The sequence below is a fragment of the Diceros bicornis genome, chromosome 14 (assembly GCF_020826845.1).
Source record: "Diceros bicornis minor isolate mBicDic1 chromosome 14, mDicBic1.mat.cur, whole genome shotgun sequence".
In the NCBI taxonomy this organism is placed as follows: domain Eukaryota; kingdom Metazoa; phylum Chordata; class Mammalia; order Perissodactyla; family Rhinocerotidae; genus Diceros; species Diceros bicornis.
Genome location: NC_080753.1, coordinates 2,167,593 through 2,186,176, shown reverse-complemented (window position 1 = coordinate 2,186,176; position 18,584 = coordinate 2,167,593). Strand labels below are relative to the sequence as shown.

The window sequence follows — 18,584 nt, the reverse complement described above, 5'->3', positions numbered from 1 at the left end:
CACACATGTGCAGAATTATCCCTTTTGCCCTCCTCCCTCCCCCCTTCCCCTCTGGTAACCACCAATCCCATCTCTGTTTCTATGTGTTTGTTTATTGTTGTTATTATCTACTACTTAATGAAGGAAATCATACAGTATTTGACCTTCTCCCTCTGACTTATTTCACTTTGCATAATACCCTCAATGTCCATCCATGTTGTCACAAATGGCTGGATTTCATCGTTTCTTATGACTGAGTAGTATTCCATTGTGTATATATACATCTTCTTTATCCATTCGTCCCTTAATGGGCACTTAGGTTGCTTCCAAGTCGTGGCCATCGTGAATAACGCTTCAATGAACACAGGGGTGCATGTATCTTTACGCATTGGTGTTTTCAAGTTCTTTGGATAAATACCCAGTAGTGGAATAGCTGGATCATATGGTAGTTCTATCCTTGATTTTTTGAGGAATCTCCATACTGTTTTCCATAGTGGCTGCACCAGTTTGCACTCTCGCCAGCTGTGTATGCGAGTTCCCTTCTCTCCACATCCTCTCCGACAAATGTTGTTTCATGTCTTGTTAATTATAGCGATTCTGACGGGCGTGAGGTGATATCTCATTGTAGTTTTGATTTGCATTTCCCTGATAGTTAATGATTTTGAACATCTTTTCATCTTTTCATGTGTCTGTTGGCCATCTGTATATCTTCTTTGGAGAAATGTCTGTTCAGGTCTTTTGCCCATTTTTTAATTGGCTTGTTAGTTTTTTTGTTGTTGAGATGCATGAGTTCTTTATATATTTTAGAGATTAACCCCTTATCAGACGTATGGTTTGCAATTATCTTCTCCCAATTGTTAGGTTGTCTTTTCGTTTTGTTGATGGTTTCCTTTGCTGTGCAGAAGCTTTTTAGTTTGATGTAGTCCCATTTGTTTATTTTTTCTATTGTTTCTCTTGCCCGGTCAGACATGGTGCTTGAAAATATGTTGCTAAGACTGATGTTGAAGAGCGTACTGCCTATGTTTCTAGAAGTTTCATAGTTTCAGGTCTTACAATCAAGTCTTTAATCCATTTGGAGTTAATTTTTGTGTATGGTGTAAGGTAAGGGTCTACTTTCATTTTTTTGCATATGGCTATCCAGTTTTCCCAACACCATTTGTTGAAGAGACTTTCTTTTCTCCATTGTATGTTCTTGGCTCCTTTGTCAAAGATTAGCTGTCCATAGATGTGTGGGTTTATTTCTGGGCTTGCATTTCTATTCCATTGATCTGTGTGTCTGTTTTTGTGCCAGTACCATGCTGTTTTGGTTACTATAGCTTTGTAGTATATTTTGAAATCAGAGAGTCTGATACCTCCAGCTTTGTTCTTTTTTCTCAGGATTCCTTTAGCTGTTCAGGGTCTTTTGTTGTTCCATATAAATTTTAGGATTCTTTGTTCTATTTCTGTGAAAAATGTTGTTGGAACTTTGGTAGGGATTGCATTGAATCTATAGATTGCTTTGGGAAGTATGGACATCTTAACTATGTTAATTCTTCCAATCCAAGAGCACGGAATATCTTTCCATTTCTTTGTGTCTTCTTCAATTTCTTTCAGCAATGTTTTATAGTTTTCAGTGTACAGATCTTTCATCTCTTTGGTTAAGTTTATTCCTAGGTATTTTATTCTTTTTGTTGCAATTGTAAATGGGATGGTATTCTTAATTTCTCTTTCTGCTACTTCTTTGTTAGTGTATAGAAATGCAACTGATTTTTGTATGTTGATTTTGTATCCTACAACTTTACCATATTCGTTTATTACTTCTAAAAGTTTTCTGGTGGATTCTTTAGGGTTTTCTACATATAAAATCATGTCATCTGCAAATAGTGACAGTTTCACTTCTTCCTTTCCAATTTGGATCCCTTTTATTTCTTTCTCTTGCCTGATTGCTCTGGCTAGGACTTCCAGTACTATGTTAAATAGGAGTGGTGACAGTGGGCATCCTTGTCTGGTTCCTATTCTTAGAGGGATAGCTTTCAGTTTTTCACCATTGAGGATGATATTAGCTGTGGATTTGTCATATATGGCCTTTATTATATTGAGGTACTTTCTTTCTATCCCCATTTTATTCAGAGTTTTTATCATAAATGGATGCTGTATATTGTCAAATGCTTTCTCTGCATCTATTGAGATAATCATGTGATTTTTATCCTTTATTTTATTAATGTGGTGTATTACGTTGATTGATTTGTCAATGTTGAACCCTCCCTGCATACCTGGAATAAATCCCACTTGATCATGGTGTATAATCTTTTTAACGTATTGTTGTATGCGATTTGCTAGTATTTTGTTGAGGATTTTTGCATCGATGTTCATCAGTGATATTGGCCTGTAATTTTCTTTTTTTGTGTTGTCCTTGTCTGGTTTTGGTATCAGGGTAATGTCTGCTTCGTAGAATGAGTTAGGGAGCTTCCCTCCCTCCTCAGTTTTTTGGAAGAGTTTGAGAAGGGTCGGTATTAAGTCTTCTTTGAATGTTTGCTAGAATTCACCAGGGAAGCCGTCTGGTCCTGGACTTTTATTTTTGGGGAGGTTTGTGATTACTGTTTCAATCTCCTTACTGGTGATTGGTCTATTCAAATTCTCTGCTTCTTCTTGATCCAGTTTTGGAAGGTTGTATGATTCTAAGAATGTATCCATTTCTTCCAGATTATCGAATTGGTTGGCATATAGCTTTTCATAGTATTCTCTTATAATCTTTTGTATTTCTGAGGTGTCTGTTGTAATTTCTCCTCTTTCATTTCTGATTTTACTTATTTGTGCCTTCTCTGTTTTTTTCTTGGTTAGTCTAGCTAAAGGTTTGTCAATTTTGTTGATCTTTTCAGAGAACCAGCTCTTGGTTTTATTATTTTTTTCTATTGTTTTTTTAGCCTCTATTTCGTTTATTTCTACTCTGATTTTTTTTTTTTTTTTTTTTTTTTTTTGTGAGGAGGACCAGCCCTGAGCTAATATCCAATGCCAATCCTCCTCTTTTTTGCTGAGGAAGACTGGCCCTGGGCTAATATCCATGCCCATCTTCCTCTATTTTATATGGGACGCCGCCACAGCATGGCTTAACAAGCGGTGTGTCGGTGCGCACCCGGGATCCGAACTGGCGAACCCCGGGCCGCCACAGCGGAACGTGCGGACTTAACCACTTGCGCCACCGGGCCGGCCCTGTCTACTCTGATTTTTATTATTTCCCTTCTTCTACTGATTTTGGTTTTTGTTTGTTCTTCTTTTTCCAGTTCCTTTAGGTGCATTGTTAGATTGTTTGAGATTTTTCTTGTTTGTTGAGATAGGCCTGAATTGCTATAAACTTCCCTCTTAGAACCGCTTTTGCTGTATCCCATAAATTCTGGCATGTCGTATTTTCATTTTCATTTGTCTCCAGGTATTTTTTGATTTCTTCTTTGATTTCGTCGTTGTTCAGTTGCATTTTGTTTAATCTCCACGTGTTTGTGGCTTTTCTGATTTTCTTTCTATTGTTGATTTCCAGTTTCATACCGTTGTGGTTAGAAAAGATGCTTGGTATTTTTTCAGTCTTCTTAAATTTATGGAGACTTGTTTTGTGGCCTAATATGTGATCAGTCCTGGAGAATGTTCCATGTGCATTTGAAAAGAACGTGTATTCTTGGATTTTTGGATGGAATGCTCTGTATATATCTACGAGGTCCATCTGTTCTAGTGTGTCATTTAAGGCCAATGTTTCCTTATTGATCTTCTGTTTGGATGATCTATCCATTGGTGTAAGTGGAGTGTTAAAGTCCCCTACCATTATTGTGTACTGTCTATTTCTCTTTTTATGTCTGTTAATAATTGCTTTATATATTTAGGTGCCCCTACATTGGGTCCGTAGATATTTACAAGTGTTATATCCTCTTGTTGGATTGTTCCCTTGATCATTACATAATGCCCTTCTTTGTCTCTTTTTACAGTTTTTATTTTAAAGTATATTTTGTCTGATATGAGTACTGCTACCCCAGCTTTCTTTTCATTGCCATTTGCGTGGAGTATCTTTTTCCATCCCTTCATTTTCAGTTTGTGAGTGTCTTTAGGTCTGAAGTGTGTCTCTTGTATGCAGCATATATATGGGTCTTGGTGTTTTATCCAATCAGCTACCCTATGCCTTTTAATTGGGGCATTTAGTCCATTGACGTTTAAAGTAGCTATTGACAAGTATGTACTTACTGCCATTTTTTAACTTTTTTTCTCAGTGTTTTAGTAGTCCTTCTCTGTTCCTTTCTCCTTCTGTACAGAATTGATGGTCTCTTTAGTTTGACCTCTGTCTGAAAGCTCTACTCTTTAACTCCCCTCCTCCCTCATTTTATGTTTTTGATATCATATCTAACCTCTTTTTTGTCCATTGCCCTCTTATCATGGAAATAGATAATTTTTCCTATTTGTGGTCTTCTCTTTTCCCCTTAAGTCAGTCCTTTTAACATTTCTCGTAGCACTAGTTTCTTGGTGACAAACTCCTTTACTTTTTGCTTGTCTGGGAAATTTTTGATCTCTCCTTCCATTTTGAATGGTAATCTTGCTGCGTAGAGTATTCTTGGCTGTAAGTTTTTTCATTTTAGCACTTTAAATATATCTTGCCACTCTCTTCTAGCCTGTAAGGTTTCTGCTGAGAAGTCAGCTGATAGCCTTATGGGGTTTCCTTTGTGTGTAGCTTGTCTTTCTCTGGCAGCTTTTAGGATTCTCTCTTTCTCTTTAATTCTAGACATTTTGATTATGATGTGTCTTGTTGTGGGCCTCTTTGGGTTTATCTTGTTTGGGGCTCTCTGTGCTTCCTGTACCTGGATGTCTGCTTCCTTCCTTAGATTGGGGAAGTTTTCATCTATTATTTCTTGAAATAGATTGTCTGCGCCTTTGTCTCACTCTTCTCCTCCCGGGCCACCTATAACATGGATGTTAGTGCGCTTGATGTTGTCCCAGAGGTCCCTTAGACTGTCCTCACTCTTTTTAATTCTTTTCTCTTTTACCTGTTCAGCTTGGGTAATTTCTTCTAGTCTTTCGTCCAGCTCGCAGGTCCGTTCTTCTGTATCCTCTACTCTGCTTTTGAGTCCCTCTGGCGAATTTTTCATTTCCAGTATTATATTCTTCATTTCTGATTGGGTCGTTTTTATATCTTCCATTTCTTTGTTGACATTCTCACTGAGTTCATTTATTCTTCTCCCCACGTCAGTGAGCATCCTTAACACTCTTAGTTTGAACTCCCTGTTGGGTAGGTTGCTCATTTCTGTTTCACTTAGTTCCTTTTCTGGAGTTTTGTCCTGTTCCCTTACTTGGAGTGTATTCTTTTGCCTCCTCATTTTGCCTCTTTCACTGTGCTCTTGTCTACGTATTAGGTAGGTCAGCTACGTTTCCTGCTCTTGGATAGGTGACTGTATACAAGTGATGCCTTAGGAGTCCTGCAGTGTGCTTCCCTCAGTTCTCAATGTTCCAGGGGTGACCCCTATGTGGGCTATGTGTGTCCTTCTGTTGTGGCCTGTTTGCTCTCCCTGTATGCATCCAGGTAGGTCAAGTTATGCTCCTGGTCAGCTGTTGTAATGCTCAGCTGTTTGTAGTTGTTGTGGGCCCTTCAGTCTCTTTATCAGATGTGGGGAGCCCCAGCTCAGTTGGCTACAAGTTCTAATACCATATTTGTGTTGCAGTATTTCTTTTAAGTGAGTAGGCCCCCAGCATGGCAGGTTGTTAGGCTCAGGGGCTTATAATTGCTATAAGCCTCCAGCCTTTAGGTCTCTTGTCAGCTCTCTGAGGATTGCAGCTGGATGGGGCTGGCCTCAGGCACAGGAGCACCCAATTGTTTCAGACTTTGGAAGGTGGGGCAAAACCCCTATGTGGGTCTTTGAGAAGCACAAGTCTTCTGCAGCTGACAAGCCCTGCCGCCCACAGGTCCACACACACAGTCAACACAGTCCTGCCCCGTGTGTGTACCCCGACCTCCCGAAGTGGACCCAGTCTCTCCGCGGCGGGAGCCCCACACACTGCACCGCTGCCCCACACTCTCCACCCGCTCCTTGTGCACGCCCTACCCCACTGAAGTCAGCTCAGTTGCCAGGCTGCAGAGAATCCAGTCACCAATCTATGCAGGCCCACAAGTTGCCTGAGGGCTTGTTGTTGGGTGCAGCCAGTCTCTAGGGTGGGCTGCCTGTCCTGGCTGAGCTGGATTAAATCGGTACTCTAGTGGGTGGGAAAGACCTGGGCTAGCAGGCCACAGGGAGAACTCCAATGGCGTCTGTGTCAGCATGCCCACACCAGGCCACAACAGTGGCCGCCGCCAATGTCCCAGTGCCTGGAGAGGTCTCACCTCTCACTGAGATGCACTCAGGGACTATCAAGTGAGTCTCTTTTCACCAAAGCACTATGCACCTTTCTTTCTGGTGATTTTAGGATGCTTTCTGAAACGGGTGAGTTTGCATGCGGGCCCTTTAAGAGACAGTTTTAATTTCTTTGTGAACCAGGTTTTCTGGGGGTACTCCCCAATGTTTTAGTAGCAGGCACAGTCAGATATTATGCCGCTGGTCTCGATTGTGTTGGGTCCACAAAATGCCTACAGCGGGGGTGCTCCCCGGCTCAGGGCCCCACGCCTCCAGGGAGGCTGCATACCTTTGGGCTGCTGCCGGGTGGCCATGAAGCTGGAGGCTTGTGAAGGCGGCGTTTTTCCTCTCCAGAAGGGAGTTTCTGCCTCTTCCACCTCAGTTAGGATTGTCCTTTGTTGCAGGAGTTCCTCTTATCCAGTTTTCAGTTCTGTCTCAGGGGTAATTTTTCCACGAGTAGTTGTAAATTGGCTGTGTTCACGGGAGGAGGTGAGTTCCGAGTCTGCCTACCCTGCCATCTTGACTTCTCTCCTCCCAAACTTAGTTTAAAACAACAAACATTATCTCACAGTTCCTTTGGGTCTGGAATCCAGAAGCTGTTTAGCTGCTTGCCTCTGGTTCAAGGTTTCTCAGGAGGTTGCAGTCTGCTACTTCTGCTGTGTTCACATAGATCAACCCTGGGACTTTGTGGGCAAAATTCTACAAGGATGTGAATACCAGGAGGTGAGAACCACTGGGGCTGTCTTGGAGACTGGCAACCACAAAACGGGCTAAAGAGAGGATGGGAGGAGATGAATTAGAGACATTAAATACCAGAGAATCCCCTTTCCAGAAAAGGGAGCAGAGAAAGATGGAATTTGTCCAGATGTATCTGCAAGTAGATGCAGAGCTTTCAGAACTTCTCTGATTGTGTTTGTTTTCCCATGAAATAAGAACCAAGGTTCTAACTTGAGACTGAAGGGTAGATTTGAGGAGAGAAAATAATTTGTGAAATATTCATCTAGGAATGTGGGAGAGAATGGATTCGCAAGATGTGGTATGATTGCTAGGCAGCGCTAAGGGTCTGTTTGAGATCAGTGATCATGAATTTAAAGTCTAGTCAGTCAGAAGTGTTGTGTGTTTTTCCCAGTACATTCAGCTTGTGGATACAAGTATGGAGTAGGCAGAGAGGCAGCTTTATAAAGGTTGAGATTTATCCAGGCAAATCTGACAAAGCAAGAGTAGCATATATCCTTAATAGGATGTATGTAAGGGTGAGTGGTAATGATGGATCATAGAATTTAAGATGGGTAAAGAGGAAAGTGAGGACTTGAGAGAAAGTAGAGGGATAATGAAAAGGAGTAGGATTTATGGAATCTACTCCTAAGTGGGGTCAAATGATTGTTGAACCAGTGGTATTAGAGAGAATGTGCTGGAAAGATAGGTGGAGATATGAGAGAGGACGTTTACTGAAGTTTAAATTATAGAGAAATTGCAGTCATCGGAAATGTGGAAGTCTAGGAAATGACCATAGGAGTGAGGAGCTGAGGAGGGCTAAAAGGCAAGAACACCTAAGGAGAGGAGGAAGAGAACCTTGGAGGTCCAGGATTGGAGGTTTATCACCAAGAGGGATGGCTAAAATAGTTTGGGAGAAAGTGACCTCCAATTAGGAAGTCAAGCCTTCAAGAAATGAGAGCTCCCAGGGGTTTGTAGTGACCGCAACCTGAAGTGAGATGGTGTGTGCTACTGTCTGATCACTTGAGATTCAAAGCTGGGGTGCAGATGGTTTTAGAAAATGTCTGAAAGCGTCAGTGAGGAACGAAGAAGCTCCAGGCCCAGAGGGAGGAGCACAGAAGAGAAATAGCCCCCACTTTAGAGGGCGACACTGGAGCAGCATCCTCAGGGAACAGCAAGAGTGAAACTTCGCCTTTTGAGGCAGTAGCTTCTAATTTCACATTATTTGAAGTGCTTTAACAAAATCTATTTTCCATTGAGGAAAATTTCTTCCCCTTCTCAGCTTTTCTCTGAAACATACAGAAATTGAGTTTCTGATCTACTTGGTTTTCCTTCATATATTTAGAGAGAGAGAGAGAGAGAGATGTCAAATTTATAGAAATGTTGTAAATATGGTACAAAGAACATTTTTTCGTGAACCATTTAAGAGTAATTTGCCAACACGATGCTCCATCATCCCCAGTACTTCAGTACAGTAGTTCCCCCTTACCTGCATTTGCGGTTTCAGTTACTTGCAGTCCACCATGGTCCAAAAATATTAAGTTGAAAATTTCAGCAGTAGACAATTCACAAGTTTTAAGTTGCGTGCAGTTCTGAGTAGCATGACGAAATCTCTCGCAGTTCTGCTCTGTCCTGCTCTGGACATGACTCGTCCCTTTGTCCCGCAGATCCATGCTGTACACGCCACCCGCCCATGAGTCTTAGTAGCTGTCTCAGTTCTCAGATCAACTGTCATGGTATCACAGTGCTTGTGTTCAGGTCACCCTCAGTTTACTTAATAATGGCCCCAAAGCGCAAGAGCAGTGATGCTGGGAATTCGAGTATGCCAAAGAGAAGCTGTCAAGAGCTTCCTTTAAGTGAAAAGGTGAAAGTTCTCGACTTAAGAAGGAAAGAAAAATAATCTTATGCTGAGATTGCTGAGATCTATGGCGACTTTTATTACAGTATATTGTTATAATTATTCTATTTTATTATGTTATCATTGTTAATCTCTTACTGTGCCTAATTTATAAGTTCAACTTTATCATAGGTATGTATGTATAGGAAAAAACATAGTATATGTGGGATTCGGTACTATCCATAGTTTCACTGTCCGTAGTTCCACTGGGGATCGTAGAATGTATTCCCCACAGATAAGGGGGATGACTGTATGTATTTTCTCCAAACAAGAATATTCTGTTATGTAACCCCATTAAAATAATCAGAATGGAGAAATTAACATTGATACATTACTACCATATTATCCTCAGACCCACTCAAGTTTTGCTAGTTGTCCCAATAAAGTTCTTTGTAGCAGAATGATCCAGTTCGGAATCATGCATTGTAATTATTAATGTCTCTTTCATCTCCTTCGTTCTGCAACAGTTCCTCAGTCTTTCCTTGACTTTTTCATGACCCTGACACTTTTGAAGACTATAATCCTGTTAATTGGTAGAATGTCCTTCAGTTTGCATTGATCTTCGATTTCCTGATGATTAGATTCAGCTTATACATCTTTGATAGGACTGTCTCAGAAGTGATGCTGCTTTCTTCTCATTATGTCCTATTTGTCCCATCACTGATGATGTTAACTTGAGTCGTTTAAGTCTTTGTCAGACTTCTCCACGGTAAAGTTACTCTTTTCCCCTTCAAACTTCCTGATTTTTTCACTCATTTATTTATTTATGTCCGTATGAACTTAATGGATTTCTTTTTTATTCAATAGATGGTAATCCATTGCTATCATAATTTATTTTGATGCTCAGTTCATCCCAGATATAACTGGGGATAGCCTCCTTATACCAGCTTATAGGTCCTTTTGATGTGTCCCCTCATTCTTTTACCACTTCTTTACTTTCTGGTGTGAAAAGATGGTCCAGACTTATTTTGTCCTATCTGTGCCCCAGCTCTGCAGTCAACTGTTTCTGCAAAAGCCCTGGTTCTTTTTAGCAGAGAATAGTATTAGAAACGAGTATTTGGGGCTTTGTTTCTCCCAGGCCCTTTGAGTGGACAGAGCTAGTGAGTACATGTATGTACACACATGTGTATTTACACATACATACACAAATTTACACCTGTCTTTCTTTATCTAAATATGTAGTGAAAACCATGAGTTCACATCACTATTTCTGATTTCAGTCCGGTACCACTGGATTCATTTTACATTTGTATCTCCTTTCCATCTGTGCACATCCTTTCTCTGAAAGCTTTCGGTAAGAAACCTGACTCATGGTCCTTAATATATTTTCTTATTTGGTCAGTCCCTTATATGTGCCGGTCTCTTGTCACTGCGCCATCTCCCTCATGGATGCTCTCCGTACACCTCTTGGGCTTCAGCACCTCATACTAGGTCATGCTAGTTGTGATACTAGGTTCGATAATTTGCTAGAGCAACTCACAAAACTCAAGAGAAGCACTCTATTTATTATTACAGTTATATTATAGCAAAGATAGAGCCAGATATTATAGCAGATCAGAGCCAGCCGAAAGACGAGATGCATAGAGCAAGATCGGGGAGAGTCCCATATTTGTGAAGCTTCTATTGTTCTCTCCCCAAGGAGTCAGGCTGCATTATCCTCCAGAAAATCTGTATGTGACAGTATGTAGAGTATTGCCAACTGGGGAAGGCCCACAGGCCTCAGTGTCCAGAGTTCTTATTGGTGTTTCATTACATAGGCATGATTGATTGAATCATCACCCGTGTGGCTCAGTCTTCAGCCCCATTGCCCTCCCTGGAGATTGGGCTCAAAGCGCCAACTCTCTAATCACATAGTTGTTCTTACTGGTGTAGCCAGCCCCCATCCTGAGTCACCTACTTACCATAAACACCCTGGGCCCACCATGAATAACAGAGACACTCCCGTCACTGGGAAATTCTAAGGATTTAGAGGCCATCTTCCAGGAACTGGAGCAAAAACCAACCAGATTCTTTATTCTAAGTGTTTAGAGGTTACCTCCCAGCAACCAGGACAAAGGCCAACCAAATTCCTTACTATGTAGCTATGGAAAACTAAATTGCTTGCTTCTGTGGTGTACAGATCAATTGTTCACTCTTAAAATAACTACCTTGAGATTTTCTTATTTACCTTCTCAGATTAAGATAAGTTGTACAACAATTTTATAATGGTTATAATGTACTTATTTATTCATTTTTTATCATAGGAATTAATAAACTTTCAGAAATGTTCTAATACTGCTATATAAAATGGTAATGGCATTGGAGTAATATAATCAAACTTACAGTACTTTTTGTAAAAGTATTAATTTACTAGTGTTATATTTTGCCTTTTACCTGTCAGTTATATATCTTATCTGTTTTAGGTAAGACTTTAGCCTTTCCAGCTTCAGTTCATGATTCTCTGATTTGCAGTAAAACATTTCAAATTCTATATAAAAATGAGGAGGTTGTTTTAAATGATGTCATGATCTTCAAAGTTAAAATGTTGTTGGATGAAAAAAAGGTAAACATCTCTTCATATATATTTAGATAAATATTTTTTGTAAAGCCTCAAGGCATGTTTGTAACTTTCTAGAAATATTCAAAAAGTATCTCATATTGTGGAAGATAAACAAACACGTGGACAAAGAGAACAGATTAGTGGTTATCAGAGGGGAAGGGGGTTGGAGGGGGTGCATAAGGGGTAAAGGGGCACATAAATATATATGGTGACTGACAATAATGTACAACAGAAATTTCACACACATAATTTCTGTACAACAGAAATTATGACACCACAAAAAAGAAAATATCTCATATTATAATTTCTCTTCAGATTGAAGAAACCCTTGAGGAAATGAATTTTCTGTTATCCTTGGATCTACACTTCACAGATGGAGATTATTCGTAAGTAGGCTAATCAAACAATTAAAAATCTTTAGTCACTCATGACTGTCTGTGAGTATTAAATTCCCCATTTTCTTAGAATCCAGACTGTCCCTTTCTTGTTTATTTTAAACTACATCTGTCTTGTGGGGAGCCTCATGAAAATGGCCAGGCCTACTCTTTTGTGCCCAGGCTGATTCCATGACCTCCAGGAAAAAAACAGACAAGCTTAAGAAATATGAAACAATTTCCTAGACTCGAGAAGTTGCACTGTTGATACGATACCACTGCCATGAGGCATTTAAATATAAATGAGCTCTCTTCCACTGTGTCACTGGCTAACCTTTCTTTGTGGCATGAGTGATGCCATCTTTAGGCAGCACTCTTGATATTCAGGGAGTTAACAAGACTGATGACTCTCAAACTTGGCAATAGTTTCTAGTTCATTAATTTCTAGAGCCCTTGAGGAAGTTTTTGGACTGGCTACCCTGAACTTGTCTACCCATCTGGACATGCAGTCATATATTTTAGGGACAAACTGTGCTTGTATTCATTTAAAACAAGAATCAGAGATCCATTTAACAATTTTATTTTTGTAGATTTTTTGTTTTTTCATTTCAAATGTACATGTAGAAATACTTCTTGAAAATTGTATATAAATTCAGACTGCATGTAGGATAAATGACTAAGCAGTCACATTACTGAAAGGTGTACTTGAGATACTGAAAGGTCTATTTGAGATGCCCTCTACTCATGGAGGAATAAGATTTTCTACACGGTAGCTATGCTCGCCTGTAATACTTGTTTATTACAAAGAATTCCTTAAGAGATTCTTTTTTACAGCAAATCAGAATTCTATAAGTGGAGTAAGCTGAAATGAGTAGTAGTTAATTAGCTGTAGGTAGTTATAATGTATGTATGGGTTAAAATGTGTATATATGTATATTTGGATATCATTTTCATGGCGTTATTTCAATTTTTTGTATGTAAATCTATTGACAGTCTAAATATCTCTAATAAAATATCAACCAAATTAACCAATTAATGACAAAATTTTATACAATAAAAATAATCTTACATATCTTTTGGAATTTATTATGCTAGAATTTGACCTATGTTATGCGGCAACCTTATAATAAACAGTATTCTCTATGGGGTAAAATTTATGGTAGGATGAGAGTAATTCCTAAAGTATCAAAAAGGACTCATTTTATAGGGACATTAGTGAAAAAAACAGTCCATATCATAGACTGACAGAAAACTATAGGTAAGATCTGGTTATTTTTGTATTGTTAGAATTCATATTGCTGTCTAATACAAATGTGATGCTTTAAAAATTATTCTCATTCTAAGTTTTAAAAAAGTAATTAAGTAACTAAATGTTTTGATAGTTTAAACTACCCTACAAAATATTGGCCTTTACTAAATATGCCGTACTTACATGCAAATGTGTTGCTTTTTATAGGGCAGATGATCTGAACACCTTGCAACTAATCAGTAGCCGAACATTGAAGCTGCACTTTAGCCTCCATAGGGGCCTTCATCACCATGTTAATGTTATGTTTGATTACTTCCACCTTTCTGTTGTGTCTGTTACAGTCCATGCATCATTGGTTGCGCTACACCAGCCACTAATAAGGTAAATTTTATCAATACCCGGGTCTTTATTAATGTGTAATATCTTTTATTTTTATAGTGAAGAAATATATTGTGATAAAGATAACTGGAATAGTAAGGAATTTCTAAATTCATAATTATTTAATAAATATTTTCATTTTATACTAGAGTAATAAAATAAAATTTAAGAGTATGGTAACATCAGATTGATAACTTTTTTTTTTTTTTTTTTTTTTTAGATTTTTATTTATTTATTTTTTTCCCTCCAAAGCCCCAGTAGATAGTTGTATGTCATAGCTGCACATCCTTCTAGTTGCTGTATGTGGGACGTGGCCTCAGCATGGCCGGAGAAGTGGTGCGTTGGTGCGCGCCCGGGATCCGAACCCGGGCCGCCAGCAGCAGAGCGCACGCACTTAACCGCTAAGCCCCGGGGCCGGCCCTGATAACTTTTTTATTACAGAAATATGGAGCAATTTTTGTCAAATAAACTGACCAAGAAAAATAATGCAATTTGGAAATAACCATACAGAATTGTTTAGTCTGTACCTGTGTTTTTATGCAATGCTACACTGTGGTTATTCATATATTTATTTTTTCTTAGTTTTTTTGTTTGTCACTTATCTGGATGGGCTTATTTGATCTTCTTAAATCTATACTATACAAATAAATAATTCTTGTTCTAAGTCATTAATCAATTTTATGGATCTTTACTAAGCCTTTTTAAACTGTATCATGCACTGTGTTAGCTTTAAGGCGCCTAATGTTCTTGATCATAATAAATGCACTGGGATAGTTAGTTTTTCTGCCCACTTCCACGAGGAGACAGATTGTCTTTCATTAATGTAAGAGTACAATTCAAGCTCTTCAGTCTCTACAATAAAACATCCTCCTTGTGGTGTGAGCAACAGATGGACACTTTAAATTAGTATCTTCTGTGAAAAGGCTCTTCATTGATTTGATTTCTGAACTACCTACTTTACAATTTCTGACACAAATCTGATTCCAACAACTCATATTAGGGATAATGCTTAAGGGTTATGATGTTAAACTGATTTATCAGAAAACTAAGATAATTTTGTAGAATTGCCCTCAGAATTTATAGAAGACCAACACAATTTAACACATTGCCCACAAGTAGCAGCCTCCTGTGGCATATCCTTAGATCATTTTAAAAAACGGTACGTGAGAACCTCTTCCAGAGGGTTGTCCCGTGATCTCTGAGAGCCTGGGGCCAGGAAGAAGTCTGTGTCTCCTGGTGACTTCCTTTGCCTCCTCGCTCTGTAGTAAGAGCTGTAACTCCTTTTTTGCCTTCTCTGTCTTACCTCTTAGGCCTTTGAGAGCTTCTTCTCAGTTGCTATAACTTTTGTAAGCAGGAAAGTGTTCCTATTATAATTTTATTATAAACTTCAAAAAAATTTTAGATGTTGATTGAATAAATTAATGTGTAATAACATGATGAAATTTCTTTGACAAGAAAGTTTTTTTTGAAATATAACTTTTAAGTAAGTGGTATACAATATTACTTTTATATGAATTACATTTTAGGTTTTAATGCTGAAAGTTTGTCTATAAAATACATTCCTGTAGTTTTCTGAATCTCTTATTTTTGTAATTTCAGTAAGAATCCCTAACTAATTTCAGCCGTTCCTTTTTCTTTATAACTCTGGCTTGGTTTCTCTTCTGAGAATTGTGCAAACAATTCATAGAGGTCAGCTCTGGTTATTGATGTTGCTTTCTAAAGCTCTGATGAAACAGGGTGGTGATATTCACATCACTACCCCAGTGAGTTAAACGTCTGCTTCCTCTTGCAATGCAGCAGTGTTTGCCACAGACTAGTAGGAGAAAGGGGCAGCCCCTCTCCTAGAGACCATTTACTGGAAGCATCAGAAGCCAAGAGGATTAACTGTTGGCTCTGGTTAGTGACTGAAAACAAAATGAGGTGCCTGCATCCACTGGGGTTGCTGTTCTTCACCTCGTTGCCCTGGACCCTGATAGGCCCTCTCTTGCTGCTAGAACTTTGCCATGAAAGAGGCAGCATCTTTCTCCTCCCGCACCTGTGAGAGGGTGGGGAAGGGAAGCAAGGAGAAGGGTGAGGGAAAGCTTTTTGCTGGTGGTGTGCTGGTGGAGGGGTCATGTTAAGGGTAACATTCCTCACAATTTAGGCTTCGACAAGTTTTTCCTAATGTTTTATTATAGGTGGATTTTTTATCCTCTAATCAAAATGAAAAAAATTTAAATTTACAATATTATCTTTTTAAATGTTATTTTTATTCGAAAAAATTTCTATGATCAACCCAACTATAGATATTAGATCAATTATTTAAAGTAAGTGGGGTTAGGATTTTTTCTTTGCTTGTTTTTTACATAACCTGTTTTTTATATTTGAATTTTTTTAAGTACGACTTTTAAGACTCAATTCTGAAAAACATAGTAGTAAGTGGGATTTACAATTGACTTCCAACTCCCTTCTTTGCTGGGATATAGATACGTTATTTTTGCAAAGCAAATTGATTTTGCAAATGAAGGCTCCTCTCTTCTTATGGCAAAATTAATTTACTTTTCTGTCTTTCCCTTTTGCCAACTGCCAAACAGTCCACATGCTTTGGCCTACTTATAATTAGCCAGTACTTTATCTCAAATAAAATTGTATATGATTTTTAAACATTCGAACAGAATATGCTGCTTATTCTATAGAATTTATGGTATATTAAATGTAATGTTAATACTAACAGCAGTAATTCATGTAATATGTGATTGAGATGGTGCCTTGAAGCACTTATAAAGATTATCTTAATAGAGTTCATAGCCTTTTTTTAGTGAAAAGAAAGGAAATATCTTGTTTTTGAGAAATAGAGGCAACAGGTAGATTTTAGTAATTTTTCTTTTTCTACATTTAAGTAGTAGCTCTTTATTTCTGTAAGTAGCATCCGTATTTGATTAAGTGTTAACTTTGTAAACTTGGTAACCAATTCTGACAGATCAGTATTTGTAAATTAAAGCTTGACCCTCATGTGTCATTTAGCTGCTCTGTTTTATCTTTAGAATCCTTTGAGACTCCCTGAAGCCCAATCGTAAAGAAGTAATCTCAAGCATGTAGTCTTAGTTTTTTTATATTCATTGTGTATTTTTGTAATAATTCAAATTATTAAAGGAGAAATTATAAAATGACTTTAAGAATACTTTAGAAATCATAACCTTGCAATACCTTTGCTCTTTATTCTACTCCTATAAGATTTTCTTTTGTAAGCATTTAACTTAACATTCAAATAGACTATTATGGCAATAATAAAATAACGTAATACTTATTTCTCCAGCTTTCCTCGTCCTGTGAAGACTACTTGGTTAAATAGAAATACGCCAGCACAAAACAAAGATTCTGTGATTCCTACTCTTGAAAGTGTGGTCTTTGGTATTAACTACACAAAACAGTTATCACCAGACGTAAGAACTAATATGTTTATAAATCCTCTTTTCCCTCTTATTTCAAGTGAAATGTTTTTTAACTGTTTTATCCATGAATGTTATATTTCTTTTATTAATTATTTGGGCTCAACAACTTACAGATCTAATTAAATATGATCTTAACGTATTGGTTCTTTATTATGAAAACTAACCTGATACTTCAAGATTTTACCAGATTTAATGGATAGAGATCTTTGACAGCCAGTGCCTTTTTTAGCTTGTTATTGTTCCCTTATTCCTTTAATAGAACAGGTAGAATCATTCCAAAGGAGCCTATAGAGAACAGTTGTGAAACTTGATACCCAACTGATAATAGTACAAGGACAGCCATTACTCCCCTAAAAGGAAAGGAGGCTTCTCCTAAAAAAGCAGAGTGTCTGTCCCTCAGTCCAAATGTAATTTGAATCTCAAATGTTCAAAAATCATAATTTAATCTGCATTTTTTTAAAAGTCCATTGTAACTGAAATTACTAGAGTTGCGTTTCATGTGTTTAAATTACTTGTATGAACAGGAGCAACTCCCTAAAATATTGCTGAATTTCTTATCTGTTTTAGAAAAACTGTAATTAGTAAATGTTTAGGGTTTTTTCCTTTATTTTTCTGAGTTTAAGTATAATATTTTTAGGTTTTTGGTTACTAACACTCTCTCTGTCCCACATCTGCTCCCCTCCTAGGGCTGCAGCTTTGTCGTTGCGGACTCCTTCCTGCAGCACGCCTATCGTTTCCATTACACACTTTGTGCCACTCTGCTGCTGGCCTTCAGGGGATTGCATAGCTATTTCATTACGGTAACAGAAGAGATTCCCTCTTGTCAGAAACGAGAACTGGGTATGTTAACAGCGGCCAGACCTACCCTGTGTTCACTCGCTTGGTTCTTGTATTGCTGGTTACCAGCTTTGCTATAGCTTTCCTGTACTAAACTGTGGCGTCTGTGTCCTTCACTTTTACTTCTCTCCCAATTCCATCTTTTTCAACCCTTGATAATTACTTTCTGAAATTTAAAAAAATTTTTTTATGATATTGAGAAATAACTTCTTGGTGCTAAGTTTGAAATGAGTCTTTTGATAGATTTTTTTTAAAACATATGACAATATTCCATTCCTCTTAAAATATAACCAGAAAGCACACTGGAAAGCAAATTTAATTATCTGCTGAATCATGGGAAGATAAATCTATACTTTCAAATATTTTAACAGTCTAAGCAGATTGTAGGTACTTGGGACATTTTTATATACATTTGGTTGTAAGTGATCTCAAATCTTATTTCTTTTATTTCACTTCAGAGAATAGTAACATTATTCAGTTTTAAAATTTTGAAAATTATTTAAATCATTGAAAAAATCAATTTTAAGTGTTAGTCCAACAGTAATATCTGCATATATGTTGTGGTACATAATAAAAAATCATATTGCTTTGATTTTGTATACCATTCGTAGTTTGCAAAATGCTTTGATGTATATCATTTCACAGAAGATAAATTATTGGGATTAGCAAAAATAAGTTTTTATTCAGACTTTATGATAGTTTTATAAGCTTTTATTTTCAAGTATCCACTACTAGCTCATCATAAAAAGCACATTTTAATTATCTCTTTAGAATAAATTATTTTTACCATTATATACTTGAATAAATCAGGAACTGCTTTTTAAATTTTACTTAAATTAATCAGTGTTCTT

The 18,584-nt window shown here is 37.8% G+C and overlaps 1 protein-coding gene across 10 annotated transcripts in view; it reads left to right on the top strand.

The window, feature by feature from the left end:
- FAM135A (family with sequence similarity 135 member A) overlaps nt 1-18,584 on the top strand; it is a 124,425-nt gene that overhangs the window by 45,240 nt on the left and 60,601 nt on the right. For all 10 annotated transcript variants that reach the window (XM_058554064.1, XM_058554065.1, XM_058554061.1 and 7 more), the window contains 5 exons: nt 11,328-11,467; nt 11,780-11,850; nt 13,295-13,468; nt 16,761-16,887; nt 17,583-17,736. In XM_058554064.1, coding sequence (XP_058410047.1) covers nt 11,328-11,467; nt 11,780-11,850; nt 13,295-13,468; nt 16,761-16,887; nt 17,583-17,736 — 666 coding nt within the window. The remainder of the gene's footprint in view (nt 1-11,327; nt 11,468-11,779; nt 11,851-13,294; nt 13,469-16,760; nt 16,888-17,582; nt 17,737-18,584) is intronic.